Consider the following 24349-nt stretch of genomic DNA (forward strand, 5'->3'; position numbering starts at 1 on the left):
CATCTATCAAAGAGCCTTAATTGAATTCCAGCAAAATTTAATTTGTGCACATCCTCCACAAGGCTTCCAATATCAAGAGATCAAACATTCCAACCCCATCAGGATACTTGAAGCATTGGAAATAGTTAAATCTGACAAAAAGGGCAATTGCATTAATTTTAATGATGAAAAACAATTACGGTAATTGTTTTTTGTCCCTGAAAATCCCTATATGATCACGTGACCAACTGTGACATAGGGACATTATAATGGAATGTTCTTGTTTGTATTTATATAATTTTTGAGTGTTCTTTTTTTTGGTACTGCTAATTACTTTTATATTTACTTTTATTTTTATATATACAAGAATTATTTCATTTAATTTTTCAAAACACATCATTGTTCTATTCAATCATTTCATCATTGAATACACAGACCCGAAGATGATCTCCATTTGTAGATCAGAAGCATTAGTTTATAAGTTTTATTTTGAACTAAATCTCATAGAAATTCAATTAAGGCTCTTTGATATACATATATATGTTTATTATTTTTGATGATATGCAGGATTATTCATTAATACATGAAATTTTAAATTTATTAGAAGAAAATTAAACCATCTGACGTGAAAAGCAATTGGAACTTTTCAAAATCACTTTGATGGATAAATGACCATATTAATGCCGATTATGATTTATCTCTCTATAAAAAATTTAACGACCAAAGATCTTGTTGAAAAATATGGCAATAAGAATAGTGACAATAAACTTACTGAATTAGAATGTTCATTCTGTTAGTTACCGGCTCAGATGCAATTAAATCCATTAAAGCCGACCGCTAACATTTTGTTGCTCGAAACAACAACAGGCGTGGATTTGCATCATTTGAATCAATTTGTGACTTCTCGGCAACATTATTGAAGAAACTTTAATCTCTCAGATTTTTGCCCATCGTCACATCATCGAACCAATTAATGATAAGATAAGAACCAGTGTTAGATTGCATTCTTACCACTCGTTAGAGAAACAAATGCTCTCGAGCATGTTCAGAACGACTCCTAAGTCATATTCCAGTGAATTTTGTAAACATCTGGACTGTCAACAACATTTGTTTGTTGATTTGTTGACAGTCCAGATTGTGTTTTTGAATGCAACAAAATGTAGGCGATAGTCATACCCCGCAAATCAACTTTTATACTTTCTATGTTATTACATATATAATAAAACCGATATTCCCCAAGACATTTTGATAAATTGGACGAAATTGCAAATCTAATTTAGAACTCGTCGGAAAGTGTCGAACCGTAATTACCAATTACTTCAAATAAATTTCTGTTATTCCTCCATACAGTGTATTTTTAATAAGACAAACCTTTGTTTGGAACAAACGAGCTTATCTTATTGAAAACCGACTGTATTTATGAAATGTAATTGAAGATGCAAAAATGAAAAATAAACTTTTTTTTTCTTTTTCTTTTTAGGAAATTATATTATTTAAATATTTTGCATATAAATTTTTAGGTTATTCAAAATGTTAAAAACAAAATTTTGGATGAGTAAGTTTTGTAGGTTTACACAAATCCATAATTGCAAGAATATCTAAAACAATTTTTCAGTAACGATTACATTGTAAGCATCATAAAATCATGTCATCCTTAGTACGCATTTGAAAATGATACCATATTACATTCAGTTTATCTAATCATTTTACGTTAATTGCATTATATATATATATAACATCATTCAAACAACATTAAAAATATATAAAATCAAAACCAAAACTACTAAATGAATAAACACCTCTTAAGATACAAAATTGGTTTTAACGTATGTGTTCGATGCATACATTAAAATCTCGCTAGAAAAAGAAATTATAAATTGCTCACCTTCTGTTTTTGCTTTCACCTATAGACACTTCCGACGTTCCTATGTTACAGTTCGGTAATTCATTGCGCTCGTTTTGACAATTAACGAAACTAAATGGTGTCAACAATAATAAATACACAAAACTAAAATACAGAAACTTCTCCATGAGGTGTTATAACATATTTTAAGTCTTCATGTTAGCAAAGTAATTATGCTAACAACACGCGCACGCACATCCAACCGCGATCGTCAATACCAAACAAATGTCGATTTCTTAAAGCATGCCGTCACGTGAAATGGCATCCAAGTTATCGAACGTTCCTATTGGTCGAAATGTCGGAAAGATGACGTGTCTAACTTCTTTAGTTTATTGTATTTTGTATCTGTTGGCGTTACAATGACGTCATGTGGCGTGTTTTAAACGAACACGAGAAACAGGTTTCGAAACCCCGTTTCTCTTATAATTTTAATTATTAGAATATGATTTTTTTATATTCCAATAATTCTGTATCAAATTTATAGACGGCAATTTACCGTTTAAAGCATTTACAAATATAAAATATTTTTTTTGTGTGTGTTAGTGGTATACAGTGTATATGAAAAAATTTGCATTGTTAACGTCACAATTATATGTGTATTTTTATACAAAGTTACTCATTCGTTCAGAACTGGTTCAACCGATTTTCAGGAAATATATTATTTTGTATAAATATGTTACGTATAAAGAAAAATAATTTTTTTAATACTGTAGGGTTTTAAAAAATGTTTCGATGGCGCAATTAATTATACACGAAAGCTGTTTGCTGATATTAAAAGCATATAAATATAATCCAAAATTTGCTTGTATTACAATACAAATACTAAATGTATTTATATAAAGGGTGAAGTTTATTCTCTTTTGTATTCAGATTTGTTAAAGTATTTAGACAAATGTTTTTTATACGCATTGTATAAACGAGTTTAGACATGTCCTTTACAGTATTTTTAGCCGGATCTCCATTTTTTCACGTACAGTACATAGTATTTTCTCAAATAATCAGGTTTCAATATAGGCTACAGCAGGGATGGGCAACCTGCGGCCCCCGGGCCGCATGCGGCCCGCATTCATATATTTTGCGGCCCGCGACGCATAAAATGTGAATAAATATATCAATTTCCCAGCTTAAGGAAGTATGTAGCAAAAATTCAAACGTTATTTTTACAACTTATGTATGTGAATACTTTTTCCCGCAATGAATTTAGTAAAAATTAAAACAAGAAACCGGCTAACAGACATATGGAAACTAATTTAAAACTAGCAGTGACGAATATTTAACCAAATATTTCCAATATATTACGTTTACATCAGTTCCAGAAGCTAAATTAAGTATACCTAATCTAATTTATAATTATATATGAATAAATAATTCTGATTTACCAACATTTTTTTTTCCTCTTTCTCTTGTATGCGGCCCGCATCAGTTCAAAAGTCTTAAAATGCGGCCCTTACATAGAAAACGGTTGCCCATCCCTGGGCTACAGTATTTAATCCTGAAATGTGAGGAAGTATTAATTAACGTTTTACATGCGCGTTATGCGGAGTCACAAAATTTCTACAAATAAATCATTAACAACTTAAACCCGTGCTGTACATTTGTATTGTAACTGTTTGAAATTTTTCAAACATACGTAGCCTAAACGTTCTCTCAGGATCAAGAATCCCGAGAGAACGTTCCAGATGAGAATAAAACACGTCATTTTTGATGTGTAGAAAACCACGTTTAAAAAGATAAATCTGTTTCTAAAATATATTTAATTTGAAAACTGGATTTTCATTATGATTAAAGTTCGACTTAATATTGTAAAGAATATGGTAGCAAGTTGGTATTACTTCTCGCGTTATTTACTTTAAAATGAAAGAATTTAAAGTAAATAAATCAGCAAATGCAAAACATTATGGCACACATCTTAGGTAATATTTACAGCAGTGTTTCCCAACGTGGGGCCCACGCCCCACAGGGGGCAATTCGAAAATGGACTCGTCCAGAGTTTAAGTTAACCGTATAGCCGCTGTACGCTATATTTATTGCAAATATTGATTTAAGTTAGTTTTAGTTTTCTTTGTTTCCCTTTCCTTCTAGAACTTTCCTTTATAACCCTTTTCCCTTGGGGTGGGATTAACAATTCTGGGAACCACTGAGAACAAAGCCCTGATGCCGGTGAAAGAGAAAGGACATTCTTTGCCCAGACCTTGAGGCGGACAGACAAGAGTTGTGGTGTTCCAGGTCGCGTTTGGCAACGACTGGAAAGTGCAAGAGACTTTGATGAAAGGATCGGGTTTTATCGTGGTTACGACAAAACAGTGTGGCAATTACGTATATATGCTAGGGAGGCATAAGAATTTTAGAAAGGCTTAGGTAGGGCATAGCACAAAAAAGGTTGGGAAACACTGATTTACAGGATAAGAAGTGGATAGAGCATAAGTGGTCTTCTGTTCAACTGTGACGGTTTACTTGGTTCACGGAGTGAATAAATGAGGATCACTGATTTAATTTGCACGTTTTGGGACATTTGGTTCTGACATCAGACGACTGATATCATGTACTATTATAAGTGGTATCTATGTTTTCAATAGAACATTGAAGACAATTTTTTTTTTATTCCTGAACATAGAAATCTATCTACAATGAAAAAAACTGTTTTGTACTTAATTGATAATAGAAGAGTTTAAAAACTTAAATAATTCAATAACTCAGATCAGTATCTAACAAGGGGACCTTACGGTCTCGGAAATTCAGTTCGGGATGAGACTTCGCAGGTTAGTAGTATACCTCAAGGGTGTCCACCCAGAAAATTTTAAAGCGCACTAGCCAGAAGATTCCAAAAAAAAAAAAAAAAATAAATAAATAAAGGCTCTAAAGTTTTAAGCGCAGCTCATATACCGATCGATTTTACACCATGGCAACGTAGCGAAATGGCTGAGTCTGTCACGCGGGTGAGCTGGGTTCAATCCTACCGCTGCCTATTTTTTTTTTTTTGTTTTAAAAATTATAACTTTATTTAAAAGTTAATGACCTAAAAATATTATTAATTAAATCATAAATAATTCTACTTTATTTATGAAATGACTGTTACAGCGAATTAAAATGTGAAATAAAATTTTTATTTTTAAAATATCTTACAAAGTTTCAAATGCATTTTTAATGGCGGTAAATTAAAACTTTAATTACCACTATAACAAATTTTCGGGTAGGGTTTTATTTATATAAGAATTTTTACAATATCGTCTTTATTTGTCAATTTTTTATTTTACATACAATCACCAGAATGATAATCATCATAAAAACATTGAAAACAAAAACTATTTTGACATCTTGCACAATTTATGAAGGACGATTGTTTACACAAAACCTTTTTTTAAAAGATCTATTGGAAAACATACTTGTTTGTTTACAAGAAGCAACCGGTAACTTTGGTCCCCCGATTTCAAAAAACAGTAAATGAATATGCACAAAAATATAAAAATGTCGAAATTTCTTCGAAATCTGGGAAACTAACGACAGGACTTTAAACAATGGTTGAGAAAGTCAATATAAAGTCTTATGTGGAAAAAGAACAGTTTCTATTGTTGACTCTTGGGATGGACAAACAAAGCCTGAATTACATGACGAAATCTTTCAGGATGACGAAAAATCACCGATTTATACAATTAAAGTGATTCCACCAAAATGTACTCCACTTGTTCAACCTTGCGACGTATATTTTTATAGACAGGTAAAAAATCTAATAAAACGCATACAAAATTGCGCATATCTGATTGAAAATAATAGAGAAAAATTCCCATGAAGACTATAAAAATACAATCAATGGTGCATCATCAACTGTCATCGCCAATTTTTAATGAAATGATCCAGTAAGCCTGGTAGGCTTCCAGGCTTTCTGATGAAAGAGAAATTTTTATGAATGTAAACGAAGTATGTTTGCCAATAGATCTTTTAAAAAAAGGTTGTTTGTGTAAACAATCGTCCTTCATAAATTGTGCAAGATGTCAAAATAGTTTTTTTCAATGTTTTTATCATGATTATCATTCTGGTGATTGTATGTAAAATAAAAAATTGACAAATAAAGACGATATTGTAAAAATTCTTATATAAATAAAACCCTACCCGAAAATTTGTTATAGTGGTAATTAAAGTTTTAATTTACCGCCATTAAAAATGCATTTGAAACTTTAAAGATATTTTATTTTTAAAAAGTTATTTCACATTTTAATTAGCTGTAAGTCATTTCATAAATAAAGTAGAATTATTTATGATTTAATTAATAATATTTTTAGGTCATTAACTTTATTTAAAAGTTATAATTTTTAAAACAATAACAAAAAAATAGGCAGCAGTAGGATTGAACCCAGCTCACCCGCATGGCAAGAAAGTTCGCTACAGACTCAGCCATTTCGCTACGTTGCCTTGATGTAGAATCGGTCGATATATGAGATGCGCTTAAAACTTTAGAGCCCTTTTTTTTGGAATCTTCTGGCTAGTGCGCTTTAAAATTTTCTGGGTGGACACCCTTGAGGTATACTACTAACCTGCGAAGTCTCATCCCGAACTGAATTTCCGAGACCGTAAGGTCCCCTTGTAAGTTAAGTTTTGGACTGGTCATCTTTTACACAGATTGATAAAATTATAAGTTTAAGGAATTTCTTTGGAGTCAAAATGAGAAAACATTGTGAATTTTAATCTGTTTAAATCATTTTTATAATTTTTTGTTTATATATTCAGTTATCTTTACATATTAATTACAAATTAAAGAATCTCTTTCAAAAATTGACAATTGTTTGCAGGGAGAGATTTACATCTTAAAATTACAATAATAAATCAAACAAAATTTGTATGTTTGATTACTGTATGTTCTATAACCAATGATCCGTAGTTTGGAAACGTTTTTATGCATTAAATATTATCTGCTTGAGTGATTTTAATGTGTAGATGTTTTTTTATCTTTATGTTCTTCCTCCAGTTCATGTGGTTTCATTATAATTAGTTTTAATATTTACATCTTAATACTTATATTATGTATATGTAAAATCTCAATTATTTTTCAGTTGTATTTACACATTTTTTTCCATTCAAAAAGCATCTAAACAAAATTTTAGAAAAATAGTTTCAACATTTTTTAATACATTTCATTTTAAACATCTAGTTAATGATTACAGATCAATGTTTCAGAAATTTTAGTCTTGATACGTTAAGTTTATAACATTAAATTTGTCTTAAACATTAAATTATTAATGATTTGAAAGATTTATTAAATATATCCTATACCTAATCTTGCTATTCATTAGAGTAAATCATATTTTAATTATCACACACTTTATGTAGTTATAACATTAATATTTATAATTTAAAACATGACAAATAGTTGATAAGAAAACTTTTAATCCATCAAAATAATCTTGAAAGACCAAATATTGATCTTAGTAAATATAAATGTACACATTAAATGAATTAAAGTATTTCTTAAAAATTAACAGCTATTATATTTACCAAGATGTTGGACTAATGGCATTCATATCAAAATTAGAAACAATATGTTTTTTATGAGTTGTGAAAATCTTACAAAATTTATACATATATTTAATGGACAAATTTATAACAGCAAAATTATCTGAATGGCAAACTTCAGGTGACATTGGAATGTTGTTAGTTTCTAGAATGTTGTTAGCTCCAATATTTTTATTCCAATTATTAGAGAGGAAATTATCAGAAGATCTGTCTTTAGTTTCAAAAAATTTTTCAGAAATTTTTTCATCTTGATTGATGTTGGCAGTTTGCTGATTACAAGGGGAATGTGACACTGAAAACACAAAAAAGAATATATATTTATTATTTATAGGCACAAAAACATGGTGTTCACAAAATAAGTATACAACATATTCTATTAAAAGAAATATGCTTGTAAAAATCTTTTGATTATCAAAAGATCCATCAAGTGTTAAAGTTTTTTTAACTCATATGATAGATGGCACTGAGTGTCTCATAGAATGAAAAACATTGTTAAATGTGAAAAGAAACAAAAATGACTATGCCACAAGAAAAAGCATTGTGTGTTTTTTACAGAATCAAAATCATTAACAGTTTAACAAGTTCTGAACAGAATACAAGAAACAGCTGCCAATACAAAGCAGCATTGATAAATGGGTAACAAAATTCAAATAAACAAGAAGTGTGCTGAACAGCAGAAGATATCACACAGAGATTTTTCTTTGGGGATTTGTTAAGGATAATGTGTATAAGAACACCACTTATTGAACTCAAAAAATGCATTAGTGAAGCCTTCATCTTGGGTACACTGGACATTCTTCAACGAGTGTCCAATTCAATCCAAGTACGCCTTGATATCCTGCAAGCAACTAAGGGAGCACATGTAGATTTATTGATGCTTATTAAAAAACTTTCACATGTATGAGAGCAGTTTTCTTTCAAGCTCCAATGGTCTATAAAACAAAGACAAGTGTAAATAACAAAATGAATTTATTACCAAAAGTTAGGTACAAACATGGTTACTTTTCAACATAATCACCGTGAAGATTGAGTAATTTGTTATCTGTGAATGAGCTTTCCATCCCCTTGTCATAGAATGTTGCCACCAATGAATTGAGATGGCCTTAACGTTGTTTTGAATATCGCCATTAGTCTCAAACCTCTGCCCTGCTAGCAACGTTTTCAGTTCAGGAAACAGGTGAAAGTCTTCACACATTAAAAAGTTCCAAGCTGGGTGGAAGTCTGAAAAGTAGAAGTTTTCACCATCTTTAAACACACAGCATATACCACTGATTTAGTGCTGGGTGATATTTCCATCTCTTTCCTGAACAGAAAAAATGGCTAGGAGGGCAGAGGTTTGAGACTAATGGCGATATTCAAAACAACGTTAAGGCCATCTCAATTCATTGGTGGCAACATTCTATGACAAGAAGGAAAAGCTCATCCAGATATGACAAATTCCTCAATCTTTACAGTGATTATGTCGAAAAGTAACCATGTTTGTACCTAACTTTTGGTAATAAATTCATTTTGTTATTTACACTTGTCTTTGTTTTATGGACCATCAGAGGTTAAAAAAAAACAGCCTACATATTATGTTCTTTAACAGCTTTGTGTGAATTATTTTGTTTTATTTTTGTAATAGAATATGAAAGTTGTATACTTATTTTGTGGACATCCTGTATATTCTTAAAAAAACTAACTACTGACATAATACTTGAATGCTCCCTTATATGTTATTTTACAGATTTTATGGAAAAAAATATACTAAAAATTCTGTTGTATCAATCTTACAATATTTTTGTATGAAAATGGTAAGCTTTCAGTAATACATAAACACCAACTGAACAATCAATTACTTCATATTTTTATTTATTAACATTCTACAATATTGTAAATCAGACATCTACACACTATTTCTGATGAATATTATGGTTGTTTTCAAATATTAATGAATTGCTCATTCAGTTCTTTAACACTACAATATAAGTCCTTTCACTTCATTTTACTATTCTAAAAAATGCGATAAACATTTTTATGCTCACGCCATCTTTCATTATGAAATTTTTAAATCTAAATTTTGAAAAATTAATTTTCACATTTAAAATTAACTCTATATAACCATACACAATAATTTTCTTTAAAAATATTTGAGAAAATACTCTGTATTAATCCCATATTATTATTCTATTAAAAAAAAAAAAAATCAATATAATTTCAGAGAAATTACACAACATATAATTTTTTGTAAAAGAGCAAATCAAAGATTCCATATATTTTCATTAAGAATTTACATTACTGATGATTAACAATAAGGTAACATTCTTTAAATGGTAAAGCATAAATATCAAAATTGCAATCTGAATGATGATCAAATTTCTGCAAACCACTTTGGAACACCTATACTGACAGCATTAATTGGCATAATAAAGCTACAATTAGTAAAAATTCTTACTTTAATGACTTACATTAAAAAGACACATTAATTATATTAAAAAATATAATTAATGTATTTTAACATATCTTCAAATTAGACAATCATCATCATCATACATGTGGAACAAACTGATTACGATAACATTTAAATGAGTAATAACAAACTGATTACGATGAACAGATTCTACTGTATTATGAAAATGGATTATAACTAGGACATCATGAGACTAGAACTCATGATGACTGTCTTATCATGATAGAATTGATGCAGAGCTGGAAATAAACAAGCAATCCCTGCACCTGTTAGCATAGAAGAGTATAACAATAATTATTATAATTAGTGGAGTTATAGCCCAATTATTTAGGTGATCATTGGTGATGTTTCTTTGCAATGTTTGTTATAAGCTAGAAGAGATTATCCTTGTACTTAATGGATGCAGACAGCTGAACTTTGCACTTGCTGCCACAAAAGAGGCTATCCTTCAGGGAGAGAATCTTTGCACTGGCTGACAGAGAGGCAATCAAGAACAAAGCAAGTGCCATTGATTGCCTTTGTTCTTGTGTTTTGTTTGTTTTTAATGCCTATTTTCCATTAGGTGCATACAATGTTGTTTTTATTTTTGACCCTCTGGCCTAAAATCCATTAGGCGTGCTTAGTCGCATCAGAGAGCATGGACATTGGTTTCAATATACAGTGGAGTCAAAGTGACAAGTCAAGGACCGCTATTCTTTACATTTCAACAACCCTCATTACATTTTTGGTTTCCCCATTGTAATTAATGAAAAATGGCAAAGTTTTATCAAAACTGGCCCATTAAATTTTGTTAAGCCTATAGAAGGCATGCTAGCAATTGTGGAACATTGCACGACAAAGTCACATCATTCATGCAATATCAGCATTGCACATGCTCTTGCTATGACCTTATATCTTGAAAACAAAGTCATAGACCCCCTATTTTTATTACATTTTTGGATTTCTCATTGCAATTAATGGAAAATGACAAAGTTTACTTTACTATATTAAATTAAATGTAAAAACATTTTTTTAATGAATACGGATTTTAATAGAACAGACATAACTCAGAAGCCAAACAAATTTCTTTCATTCATGTTACAATTAAGGATTAGCTGGCCCCTTTAAAGGAAAATTAACAAATATTAATCAGATTTCAGTATAAAGAATGCAGATGATCTTAAAATAAACAGAATAAGAATAAAACCAACATACATAATGGTAAGTCAATGCTATTAGTCTATAACCTGGCCACAACTACAGGAATGCTTTTTCAACAAAACTTCCTATGTCTCACAATGGATAATAGAATATATATAAAAACTTTTTCAAGTAGAAAAGAAGTATTATACTCAGACTGAAGGAATAAGTATGGGAACAGCCATAAGACCAAAACTAGCCAAAATTACAACAATTGAAATAGATAAGAACATTATAATTCAAGAAGGAATTATCCTTTATACAAGAAAGTACAAGGTATTGTCCACATACCTTGTACTTTCTTAATATATGATTCACAGATAATAAATTGTAGTAAGATCATAAATATAGCTATTAATTGTCATAAAAATATAAAATTTGAATATGATTAGAAAATCAGTATGTTATAAACTTAAATATCATAACTGAAAGAACTATAGGTAAATATAACTTTAAAAAGTTCAAAAAAATCTAGTAATGTTTGGAAGATTATAAATTACCATTCATATTGTCCAGATTATATAAAAAGAAATGTTTATTGATGAAATTAAAAAAGAATGGACTACAATCAGAATAAACATAAAAATGGAAAATACATTTAAACCATTTTTGTTAAATGACTATCCAATGTTACTATTAAATAAAGCAGTATAACAAATATATAAGAAATAGATACAATATATAAAAAAAGGAAATGCATTATATTAGATTTTCATATATTAGAGGAATATTTAAAAATTTAAAACCAAAATTAAATAATTTTAATACAAAAGTAGCTCTATGACAAAGTAAATAAATATTTAAATAAGAATATTAAATAAACGAGTGTGACTTACAAATTATCATGTACAAAACCCTAAATTTTATATTGAGAGAGAAAGAAAATTTAATCAATAAATTAAACAACACAAAACAGCTATAAGATTAGAACATCAAAATTTGCCACAGTTTAAGCATTGTATTGAAAATAATTGTTCAATGGATAAAAATAATTTTAAAATATTAAATAAAGAAAATGTATGTTCATTAAAATCATCTTTTTAAATATGTTTATTACAAATAATAAAAATTTAATTAATTTGGGATGGGATGACATATCAAATGGAAAATTTAGATTAACCATTGTAATCCTTAGAGTTATAATGAATAAACTGGTACAACTAATGTAAGTTATTATTTGTAAAGTAATACAATTATATGATGAAATAATTTAAAGAAATTTTTCGTATTGTAGAATAATTAAAGAAACTGTACAAATAGTAAAAAATATGCTCAAATTAAAATGTGGTTTAAATGTCAGAATACAGTAATGTTGCATGAGTAATGTTTACTGTAATTAGAAAAAAATTCTGTATTGATATCTTTTAAAATGTCTTAAGAGGAGCCAGTTAGGTCTACTGACCCAAAATGCATAATTTTAACACACATGAATAAAAGAAACATGTCTGTCCCATTAAAATTAGTATTGATAAAGTTCCTACAAAGTGTTTTTTTAACCTTCGAAACATTTATATTTTTTATATTAAAAAATTACTAATTCAGCAACTTTTATCTTTTTTTTTGAAAATTAAATTAATTTTATGTTAATTTTAATCCACGATCATCCAAAATTCCATTATAATTAACATTGTGTCAGAAATTTAATATTGGTATAGGAATTAATATTTTTTTAAATTCACAAATCATGTTAAAATAGTATATTTTAATCACAATGTACATATAAAATTGTTAAAACTGATGAATTTTTATAACCTATCATAGAGTTAAAGAACTTAGAATTATAAAATGCATTTTATATAAAATTCAATAAAATTATAGTATTTTATGATAAATAGCTTTTTAATGTTTTGAAATTTCTATTTTGATCAAAAGACTTACCAAAAAATGCAGTATTATCACAGAATCCAGATCTTTGAGAAGCAGAATCTGACATTCTTAGAACAGAACTGAAGATCCAGAAAAGATTTGGTTTCATCAATGAGGAAAAGTCACATTTACTGCTTGGAGCTTTTGGAGATTCCATGGATAAGATATTTTCAGTCATTCTTAAAAGAAAAAAACATATCATATGTTAAATGAAAAAGATTTTAATCATCATCAAGTATATTAATCAGTTATTTTAAATATTTTGTTTAATTAATCAAAGTAGATTAGAAATTTAAACTAGTTATACAAGTGTTTAAGAATAACTTGAGATTTGATTTCAAATAAAACAATTTAATAACAGGGGAAGATATTTCAATAAAGTGGGATTAATAGAATAAGGTTTCAAACCTGAGTCAAATGAAAAGTAAAATCACTAGGATAAAGAACTGAGTAAGATACAATTAAGTCTTACTTTTTTCATGATTTTTATTGGTTTATATCCAAGAAAACAAATGACACGTTTGACTGATTTTGAAACGAATACACAATTTCAATTCAATTGATCATTTATTAATAAGTAACTTCTCTTTAAAAGTTTTACCAATATGGTAGAAATTTTGATAAAACACCGATTGAAGTGTATAATCTAAACATAAGCAATTATTTATTGTGACATCACAATGCTAGGCTGCAATTTTATTCATCTTTTAATTGAAAAAAAAATCACACAACTTTCAGTCTAGACTGAAAGTTCATATATAGTTAATTGGAGTTTCTGGCCTCTAAGCATTCCATATCTGTCCCTATTTTCATCTAACTCACTCCATTCTTGAGATTAACGAAGGACGAATGGGTAAACATGATAGTGAAAATGTATAGGTCTGCAATTTGAAAACTGTAGCCCAATTACATAATTCATTGTTGGATGATACATTTTTTCATATGAAATAATCTACAATCATATATAAGAGATATTTTAATATGAAAGTTCTAATGGATACTATTTATCAATGAAAACTCAATTGTTTATTTGCAAGTTCTAAGTAAACATAACAAATACCAAATCATTATCTGATGTAAAATGTCTTTAGAAGTTGAAAGACAGTCATAGGATGACATATCACGGAATAAGGTGGATGGACGTGGCTTGCAGAATTTATCTTACTCTTGCAGAATAATCTTGGCTTGAACTTCCAGAATTTATCTTACTTGTTAGATGATATGGGAGTATGCATTGTTGTGCAAAAAGATAATGCAACTGTTTTCCCCAATCATTTGTATTTTAGGGCTACTTGAAGACAAGACTCATTCAATAATGATATACATCAATGGATTTTTAGCTGTTTTGCAACTCTCTGCAACAAGAAACTGGATCACAGCTCAATCAATTTTAGACACTATTGTGGCACCTATTACATCCATCCTAGTGCATGCCAGACCAACATATCATTTGGAAATTATAAAAATGAATTTGTCCCAACCATAAAGGTTGCTAAAATCCATAGGGTGTCTCAAAAGTAATGCAGGATTTAAATTTTAAAAAGATTATTATTTATTCATTAATTGCCAAAGTTGTAAAATCATTATAAAGTGTAAACATTGCAATTAAATATGGAATAGAATATCTAACAAATGCCCCACAACTCTTTTGACACATTCATATTCTTTTGATAAAATTTTCAATTTTGCACAATTGCAGCTCAAATCCATTGATAACTTTTTGAATTTCTGCTTTCAATTCAGGAATTGTTCTTACTTTAGTGACATAAATTTTGGACTTTACAAATCCTGGAGAAAAACTTGCGCAGTCAGATTGCACGATCTTGGTGGACAATTCTGATCGCTGTTGTATGAGAGGAGTTGCCCATGAAACTTCGTCTCAACAACACTTGTTTTGTGTGCTTATGACAGGTGACACTATCTTGCTGGAACCACGTCACTCAAACCCATGTGTCCAAATGAGGCCATAAAAACTTCGATATCGTCTCACAATAAGGCACACCATTAACAGTAACTGCCAAATCACATGTTTGCTAAGCTTGCAGGAAATTTTAAGTTTCTTTTGCCCAGTTAACCAATTGCCCACTCGACTATTGCCAATTGTGAAATCACCCAGTTATCGTGTATCTTCCTAGAAAACCGATCACATCAGGGCTCTAGAAGCTTCAGAAATCTACAAAGCCAATCTGACAGGCAATTGCATTGACTTTAATGATGGAAAAAGAATCTCGTGCTTGGCATAGTTTTACAAAAAAACCAGGCAATATCAACACTTATAAGTTATTTTTGTGGTATATTTATATATAATTATTTCTTATATTTGTATTAGTTTTAATTTTATATAATGCTATTTAATGCATCGTAGATCAGTAACCTAATCTCTATTTATTCAATTTTATATTTATATATTTTAAGTTGAAATTTGTTCTGTGCATTCCAATTTAGAATGTCATTGATCCGAAACAGATCTCTCGTGCAAGGTCAAAAATGTTTGTCGAATTTACATTAAATTATTTACCGGGATTATCAAGGTTTCGATTTGTGTACGTGGTTATACGTATTGATCCAGTTACACATAGAAGTTAGTTTTGCATTGTTAATTATATTGTTTCATTAGAACTTTTAATTATAATTAATGAATAAATAGATTAAAAAATATATATTTTATTAAATTTTGAATCCTAAAATATGTGAGTAAAAAGTGATATTTTCTTAAAAAGATAACCAAAAGTGACCTGGTATGAGGACCAATATATTTTCATATTTATGACTAAACCTGTGTTTAATTTTATAATAATACTTAAGTGTCCCTTGTGTCAATATTAATGTTAGTTTTAACCATGCAGGGAATAATATAAAAGATCCCTATTTCTTAATCAGTGCCATTGAGAATAATGGGGGTGCAGGGAGTATTGCAGGCTTCTTTTGAACAAATAGAAAACAATAAAGTTTCTTTATTAGTAAAAAAAATAGTTTTAAATACTTTTTAAATTAAAAATAACAATTTATAAGACTAAAACCACTATAAGCATCTCTCTGGCCCAGGAAAAATCTTCAGCTCTCCCTCTCGACTACTCAATTTTGATCATAAAATTTTAAAACGAAAAGAAACGAAACAAATGATTGCAATTACGATATCGCACATTTTATTATGTTAAAATAAGTGGAAAAAATTTTGTTCATTAATAAGACGTAGATATAGAATGATAAAACGAACAACACAATACACTTTCTCCAACAAAATTCTAGAGAATAATTCAGAACGTTTCATGCCGAAAATCTTTCATAAAACTCGACAACGGGGAGTCAGCCCCTTTTGCAAAATTGTTATCTGTATGTGGCACAATCAACCGATGGGATGAACGAGGTCGAAACTTCTATTTACGGGATTTTCCGCTCGTACCTTATAATGTTTAAATATCAAAGTCATTTCATTCTGTCGACATTTCGGAAATATTAGTTAATATTTTGTAAAAGTTTAAAATCGACACATTATCCTACTCCATTTCAAAACAACAGTTTAAATTAATAGTTCAATTTCCACTTTCGAGTTAAATACTCAATTACATTAATTATTACGCAAAACACAAGATTGAAAACAAGCCTTGACAGATGTTTTAGCTAAAATTACACTTGAAACAATTCATTTTTTCCACTCTTAATTTATTAAATATAAAATGCATTAACAAATAATACGTAACATTAATTTATCTAATTATATATTAGCTAAAAATCTAGCAAAATATTTTTTGTAGATATTAATACATGTAGAAAATAAAATTAATATTGGTATATGTCTAAGACGTATATCAGAAATTAATAAATAAATAATACTTACTGATAAGAATTAAAATAGATCCCTTAACCCCCATATACATATAGTTAAAATCTCCATTTTACTAATAACAAAAATTACACGACATGAACGTCACGACATCATGGCGACTAAACAGCACAAAATACTCTAGTTCGGTTACTAAGGTCGAGTTACCTTAAAACGCAAGCGCATTGGTAAAGAGGACAGCACGACACTAGTGACGTCAGAGGAGAGGAAAAAACAAAAAAAAAAAAGGAAGCAATATTCCCAGAATGTTGCATCAGAAAAATTTTATTTCATACGTTATTTCAACTTTATTTCCGAAAATAAATTATAATACAATTATTCACCGTAACACGTTTACATTTTGCTTTCGTCATAATTGATATTTTAATTTTCATCTGTTACGTCAAGCAAAACTAAGAGTTTGGAGGGAAATTTTCTAGCGGAAAAATCGATATAAATTTTTAAAAAGTTATAGTTAATTTATCACAAGAAATAGAATTTAACCTTACTTTTAATGAACCTTTAAAAAAATTAACTAGTTATCAATATTATCAATAATTCGATTTTTTGATATGATTTGACTTTCTAATTATAATTTTTTATTTGTAACGAATATAACGGAATAAAATAATGAAGATTAATACCAATAATAGAATATTGTTAATCTATTTTTAGATTTTTAAACGTATAAAAAAGTTTAGGAATGGGAAAAATCCGTGGTTTAAATAAATCTTGCTGATAAAACTTATTGACGCACGTAACATAAACTGTTTAAAAGACTAAAATGTAAACATTAACAATATTTTAAATTAACAGTTTATATCTTCATAAGGATTATTTAAAAATTAGGATTTCACAGATACAGTATATAGGCCTAGTTTTATTACATTAGAAAATTTTATAAAATCTCAAAGAAAATTTCAACAAATCTACAAATCTCTTTAATTAAATAAAGAATATCTCTGATTTGCCTTTCTTTATTAAAAAAACAAAAATGATAAGCATTATTCAGTCGCACACAAAACTCCTAGATTTCATATCAGGAAGTTTAAAGTTGAAATATTATAAAAATGAGACTATATTAATATAGTTTCATTTTTATAATATGCTTCTTTATTAGGAATTCAAGATATCATTAAAATATTTCTTATTTTGAAATTATATTTAATTTCAATTAATAAATATAAATACAACTCCTCAGATTTATATTTATAAATATCAGAGATAAACTGAAAACATTAAGAATCTACCAATTAAATTTAAAGTGTACTCAAGAAACTGTTTACATTTATTTATTACATAAACAGAAATTTTTATTAATACAATTTTTCTATATTTCTTGTTATGATCTATTAATTTTGCCTATATAATAATTATTTTATAAGTCATCTTTCGATACCTCATTTGTTTTAATTAATGTTACTGATTAGAAAACTTTTCGATTAAGTTTTTTATCTCATAAGGAAGAGAGATATTAATTTAAAAAAAGATATGTTACTTAAAGAATATCGTTAAATATAAATGAGATTTATTTACAACTGTAAAAATATCGATTTGACGTCACAAGAATTAAATATATAAATAGTTTGGTATGATCTAAAAAAATCTGTTTTTCCTTGTGACGATTTATAAAATAATTTAAATTTAATTAATATTCAAGGCTAAACCCATTTAATGAATATGTTTTATAATAAACCTTTCAAATATATATTTTATTCTCAATATATGCAAACTTAATTATAACAAAAATTATTTCTTATTACTTAAAATATTTAAATTAATTTTCAAGTATTTTCGTATCAAATTATAAGTTTAATAAAATAAATTGTAGATAAATCCTAACAAAATTATTTTCAAATTTTCTACAGAAATATACTGTAATTTTCTGAAATGCATAAGATGCTTTAGTTAGGCCCTATATCATATTTTAAAATATTGATGTATATAGGGCTTAATAAATACAAAATTTCAGCAAGTTAAAATAATCAATATATGGTTAAAATTATTTTAAATCATCTATTTTTCTCTTTTATTTCAGACGTCGTGGCCTATTTTCTGCCATAGGTGACACATATATGTGTGCTTAGTTATCACGATTATCACGGCTCTCGTGATAAATGTCCATTGGACTGCACATGATTTTCTTTGTAATTTGTAGCTAATGCTCAATTTACTTCAGTTTAAATGGGTCACAATCTAGTTTTTTATATAATATATAATCAATATTTTTTCGTTTGGAAAAGTCAACATTATTTTTAATAACCCTTGAACCATGGAACTGACTAATTCATTGCGCAGTTTTTGATTCATAATTTCATAACTAAAATAAATTCAATATTAAAAGTTAAATAGTCTTTAGTTCTTATTTATTTATTATATATTATACTTTTTAAAAGTAATAATTAGCCTAAGTGAAAAATTGCCATAAATATCCAACATCTATTTACATATTTTTTTCATGTTTTGTAAAGAATTTATCGGATTTCTAAAGTGTGTAGGCTATACATGTGGATTTTTGATTACAGTATTTAAAAACATTCTCTCAATACTTAAAAGACACTAAATAATAATATGCACCTAAAAATTTTTCATCCTAGATTTGGCGGTTTTGGAACTCACACATAAAAAGGTTGCCCACCCCTGGACTAGGATATTTTCCAAAGATAAAATTTTTATTCACATGAATTATTTACTTCAGACAAGATAACTTCTTATCTAATTGTTAGCGGTCAAATCTAAAGAAGAATCGTATGATTTCCTCTCTGCTGACGTCCTTGATAATAGGACACGTGTTATATTTTTATTCTTAATATGATTTGTTGTTAGGAATATTTTGTTTTGTTTTCTAAATTTAAACATTACAGTCAAACCTGTTTTTATGCGCTCTTTTTATGTGCGATTTTTATTTGTGCGATTTTTTTAATGCGAATTTTTAATTTATGCGGTTATTTTTGTGCGATTTTTTTATTTGTGCGGTGTAGTTGGCGACTAGTCTCGTGCGATTCGTCATGTCTCACGTTGACTTATTATAGCTAAATAAACTTATTATAGCATAAATGCACTTATTATAGTAATATTATTGCATGAATATGCGAAAAATGAAATAATTTACTTTTTAAGTCAACAAAACACCACCTGGACAAAAATATGTAAAACAGACGATAGACCAGACGATGCAGTCAAGTGCTGACATCTGTTGTCAATAAATTCTATTTCGTACGGTTTTGAGTTATTTTCTATGTGAGACTTTTTTTATGCGGTCCCTGTTGACCGCATAAAAAAAATATTTTTTTAATTGTGTTGCGAAAACTATTTTTTACAGCCATTCGTGAAGTTTCGTGCGATTTTTTTTAATGCGTCTTTTTTAATGCGGTCCCTATCCCCCGCATAAAAACAGGTTTGACTGTATTAGGAAATTTCTCTATACTTCATAACTAATTAAGTCAATTTAATAGTCTGTTTAACATCAGTTTTTTCTGTATGTTTGGATGTTAGTGTGTGAGGGGCACGATTTTGTTCACCATATTTGAAGCTTAATAACTCCAGTGCTTTTTGTTGAAAATTTCTGAAATTCTTCAGGGAGATTTGTATATTAGGTGGTCGAGGGAGATCGTGTGTCATATCTGGAGTAAGGTTGGACTTAATGACGATTCTACTCTTTATTAGCATTTACATTTTTTTTTTTTTTTTATAAAACTCATCCCTACCCTCAAAATTAAATTTTTTTGCCATTTTATATTTTATAATAATTAAAATTATAAAATATTTTAAAAATAAAACATATATCATAACAGATATGATGTTTTATAATAGATAACGGATAGAGGAAAAAATATCATAACAGATAGCGTTACATGCATTTTTAAATGTAGCCGGGAAAGTTAAGCAACTCGTTGCTGGATTTTTCTTCTTTGATGTGGAAGATCTTTGACATATAAACATACAAGTATTTTTTTAATAATGTTGGCTAAAATTTAAATTCTGTACATTTCTTTACTAGCTTTCTCATTTAATTAAAAAATATTAATTCTATTAGCCTAATATTTATTTAACAATTTTAGTCTGCGATTTTAACTTATCTTCAAAATGATGATTCAGGGGCCGCTGTCAAGATCCATCTCGATAATCAATACAAAATAACAAAATAAAAAATCAATTTCTAACCTAATATTTACATATCTACATCTAATAAAATAATTATTCATCATTTTATTGGTTTTTATGATTCTTTATTCTAAAGCAGGGGTGCCCAACTTTTTTGTTTCTCTGGGCCTCGTGGAGTTTTGGGCCACAAGTACTGTATATTATATATACTTGTGGCCCAATCCTTAAACGTACAAGAATATTTAAGGAGACCAACAAAAATTTATTTGAAAAACACAAATATTTGTTTTATTTTGGTCTCTAATTAATAAAAAACGATGAAACACCATTTTAAAGTGCATTTTTTTGTCGACTAATATATTTATAAATAATATGTAGCTCAAAAAGTAGCCAATACGCCAAATGATATTTTTTACGCCAAACTAAAAAAAGGTAGCCAAATTTGGCGCAAAGTAGCTAACTCTTCCAACGCTGGAAGGAATACTAAATAAAGCTGAAGTTGGGACTCAAAAGATTTCTCAAAGGAAGGTCTATTTAACCTTTCTCACTACTTTTTATCTTTTGGCCTTTCTTTTCTTTCCTCGAATTTGGGTCTATAATCCTTTGAGTCCCAACTCTAGCTTTATTTAGTATTCCTTCCCCATTCACACATTTTCAGTATTTGAAAAATTTCCTTTCCACTCAAAAATAAAATATGTATAAAAGTTCACCGATTTGTGAAACTTCTTTTTGAGTTTATGCTGTTGAAATGAATAAATAAAGATAAAATTTAAAAATTTGTCGGTTTTGCTTACACGTTTATTGGGCCGCATTGAAACTTGCCTTGGGCCGCATGTGGTCCGCGGGTGGACACCCCTGCTCTATAACAACTTTCAATATTTCACGAATAAATTTTTTCTTCAAAAATTAAATTAAATTACACACAGATAAGAAAAATATATTTTGCTATCTTAATCTTTTGAAATCTTTGAAAGAATGATTTTTATTATTTTTCTGTTTATTTTTTTGTAATTATTATTTATTATCTTATTATTCTTTTAATAATTAAAAATAAGATAAATATAGAAATTTTTCCTGAATCTACGTCATATTACATCAGCGTTTAAAAGATCTCTTTAGTGTCACGGGGTGGAAAAACTCAAATTTGAGAATATTTTTTTGTTTTTTCTTAGAGGTCAATCGCCTGTATCGCAGCCCCTTAAATCCTTCTTTGCACATCTTTTAATTCGAAGATGAATACAAAGTTATACTTCCGGTGATTCAACTGGATTCTTGATTTGGATCTAATAATAAAAACGTCTTTCTTATTAAAAATTGAGTGTTTAGCTGTGAAAATTGGAAAGGTTACAGATACACGGTATTTGTAGATTACATAATTGAACTTGAATTAACTTATGTGTCTGCAAGTGATTAGGACAAAGATACATATTAAATTGATTATGTCTACTTTGAATAAATGCGTATCATTATATTCGTATTGGCCGCAGTTATCTAAAATAACAACAATAATACATAAAAATTAAAAATTAGTTAGTTTCTAGTGCATTTCAAAATTGAAAATATGTTGATTAGTTTTTACTATTCGAATATATCTCTGATTCTGCGAAAAAAGCGCACGTGAAAATAGACCACATGAAAGCTGAGCACAGAAAGAAACTCCAGCCATACAAGAAATCAATTTTCCATGTGCACAAGGAAAATAAACACACGGGAAATTACTCACACCGAAAAATGCCCATATGGAAATCGCTCGTATCGAAAATTACGCACATGGAAGAGTTCTCGTATTCACAATATTATTATAAAGTAATAACAGCTAAATTATGTGCATACTAGAAGTTCAAAGATGCAGTATTCTTAGTTTAGTGGATCATATTTACAATCCAACCGGAAACATATTTTAGAATCAGCGAAAATGGGATCTAAAACTGACTGAACGTCAGTTGCTTTTTAAAAATTCTTTATTTATTGATCTTTAAATTGATGATATATTGACGAGTTAATAAAATTTGGTGTATTCAAAGATATCAATTTGTTTTTAATATTTGACCAATCAAATACAGTACTGTATTAAAAGCAGGCAAGATTGGAGACAGTCTCCAGAAATCGAGGACATCTGGTTACCTTATCTTATTACTAGCTGAAATATCCTGCTTCGCTTGGGAAAATTATATAAGTTACTGTTGATCAAATCTGTGAATACACTACTTTTCTTACACTGTAATTCATAAAAGATTTAAAGATCCAGTCCAAGGAAAGTCCCACACCCTCTCACTCGTGCCCTCAGGTCTTTTTTCTCTCTGTTTCCTGTAGTTCACGAATAGGTCCTCACCACCCAAGGGAAGAGTTAGAAAAGAAAGTTCTAAAAGCGAGAAGGAATAAAGAACAAAGGTACTGTACTATGATTGTATAAATATATACATAATGACGTACTGCCACACTATTACCTTTTATAATTTAACTTCAATGTGATACAAACCATTTACTGTATGTTAAAATGTGTCTATAATAAAATTTTTATTCTTAAAACTACTGTATGTCTGTTAGTTGTTCTTCTATATGATTAAATTCATTAAGGTATTTAAAAAATGCTAAAAATAATACCATAAAACCGTAATTGGCCATGGCCATCTATTTTATCCGCGTTATCAATTATCTGTGGTAGCAACGGTCCACATTACCTCAAATAATCGGGATTATACTGTATTAAAGTAAAGTTAATTTTCTTGTGCATAAAAATGTATATAAGGATAAAGAAAATATATTTATAATAAACTTGTAATATAATAGGTCCAACTTAAAACAATTTTACACGAAAGAATTTCTGGGGACTTACCGATAGTCTGACACAAGTAGAAATGGCAATCATACGTTCAGTATCTACTATAAACGGTTTGTTCAAATAACAGCTTGACCAATCGAATTTCATTTGAGCATTATTCACTGATGTCCACTGTTGCACGTTAATTACCACAATACTAGCCTATTGTATTCGAATTTCATGATTCACTTCACACCAACATGCTTCCAGACAACTTTCTATTCTAGAGAAAGACCTGATAAGAACCAGATGTGAAATATTCACTCTTGCAAACGATATCATAATTGTATCGAAACTTATAAAATCGAATAATTTTGAAAATTAAAAGTAGTCCCCCGTATTCTTTCCAGGACTATCCTGAATATATGCAAGAGTACATATTTGTATACTGTCTTGTTTTATAGAAATCGGTTTAAGTCGTTCTCATGTGTTACTGGATAGCAGTGGTGAATTTAGCACTTGAGGGGGCCCAGGCGCAATTCAATTTTGAGGCCACCCTCTAAATATTTTTACTATTCCTATACCCTACAGTACATTCTACCCGCACGTTTTATACTCTGGTAGGCACTATACTGGTGGTCCGAAAAAGTGAGTCAATTTTTTTTTTTTTTTGAAATATTAAAAACAAACTACATCGAAACTTTTCTCGGTTTAGCTTTAGCAAATTTATCAGACTTCCATAATCTAATAACATAACTATATCATTTCCTATAGGGTTAC

At 28.7% G+C, this 24349-nt stretch overlaps 3 protein-coding genes across 3 annotated transcripts in view; all 3 read right to left on the reverse strand.

Annotated features, from left to right (window-relative positions):
* The window catches only part of PEK (pancreatic eIF-2alpha kinase), a 45072-nt gene extending 42925 nt beyond the window's left edge, over window positions 1-2147 (reverse strand). Inside the window, exon 1 of the mRNA XM_067272024.1 lies at window positions 1865-2147. Coding sequence (XP_067128125.1) covers window positions 1865-2010 — 146 coding nt within the window. The 5' untranslated portion in view covers window positions 2011-2147. The remainder of the gene's footprint in view (window positions 1-1864) is intronic.
* The window catches only part of LOC136976684 (histone H4), a 186223-nt gene that overhangs the window by 54299 nt on the left and 107575 nt on the right, over window positions 1-24349 (reverse strand). The window lies entirely within an intron of this gene.
* LOC136976682 (uncharacterized) lies at window positions 6983-16897 on the reverse strand. Its single transcript, XM_067272045.1, has 3 exons — window positions 16720-16897; window positions 12894-13060; window positions 6983-7679 (listed from the first exon to the last, which is right to left on the reverse strand). The coding sequence occupies exons 2-3, from the start codon at window positions 13057-13059 to the stop codon at window positions 7366-7368; spliced, it is 480 nt and encodes a 159-aa protein (XP_067128146.1). The 5' UTR covers window position 13060; window positions 16720-16897; the 3' UTR covers window positions 6983-7365.

The sequence above is a fragment of the Centruroides vittatus genome, unplaced genomic scaffold (assembly GCF_030686945.1).
Source record: "Centruroides vittatus isolate TY-2023 unplaced genomic scaffold, ASM3068694v2 contig_417, whole genome shotgun sequence".
In the NCBI taxonomy this organism is placed as follows: Eukaryota; Metazoa; Arthropoda; class Arachnida; order Scorpiones; family Buthidae; genus Centruroides; species Centruroides vittatus.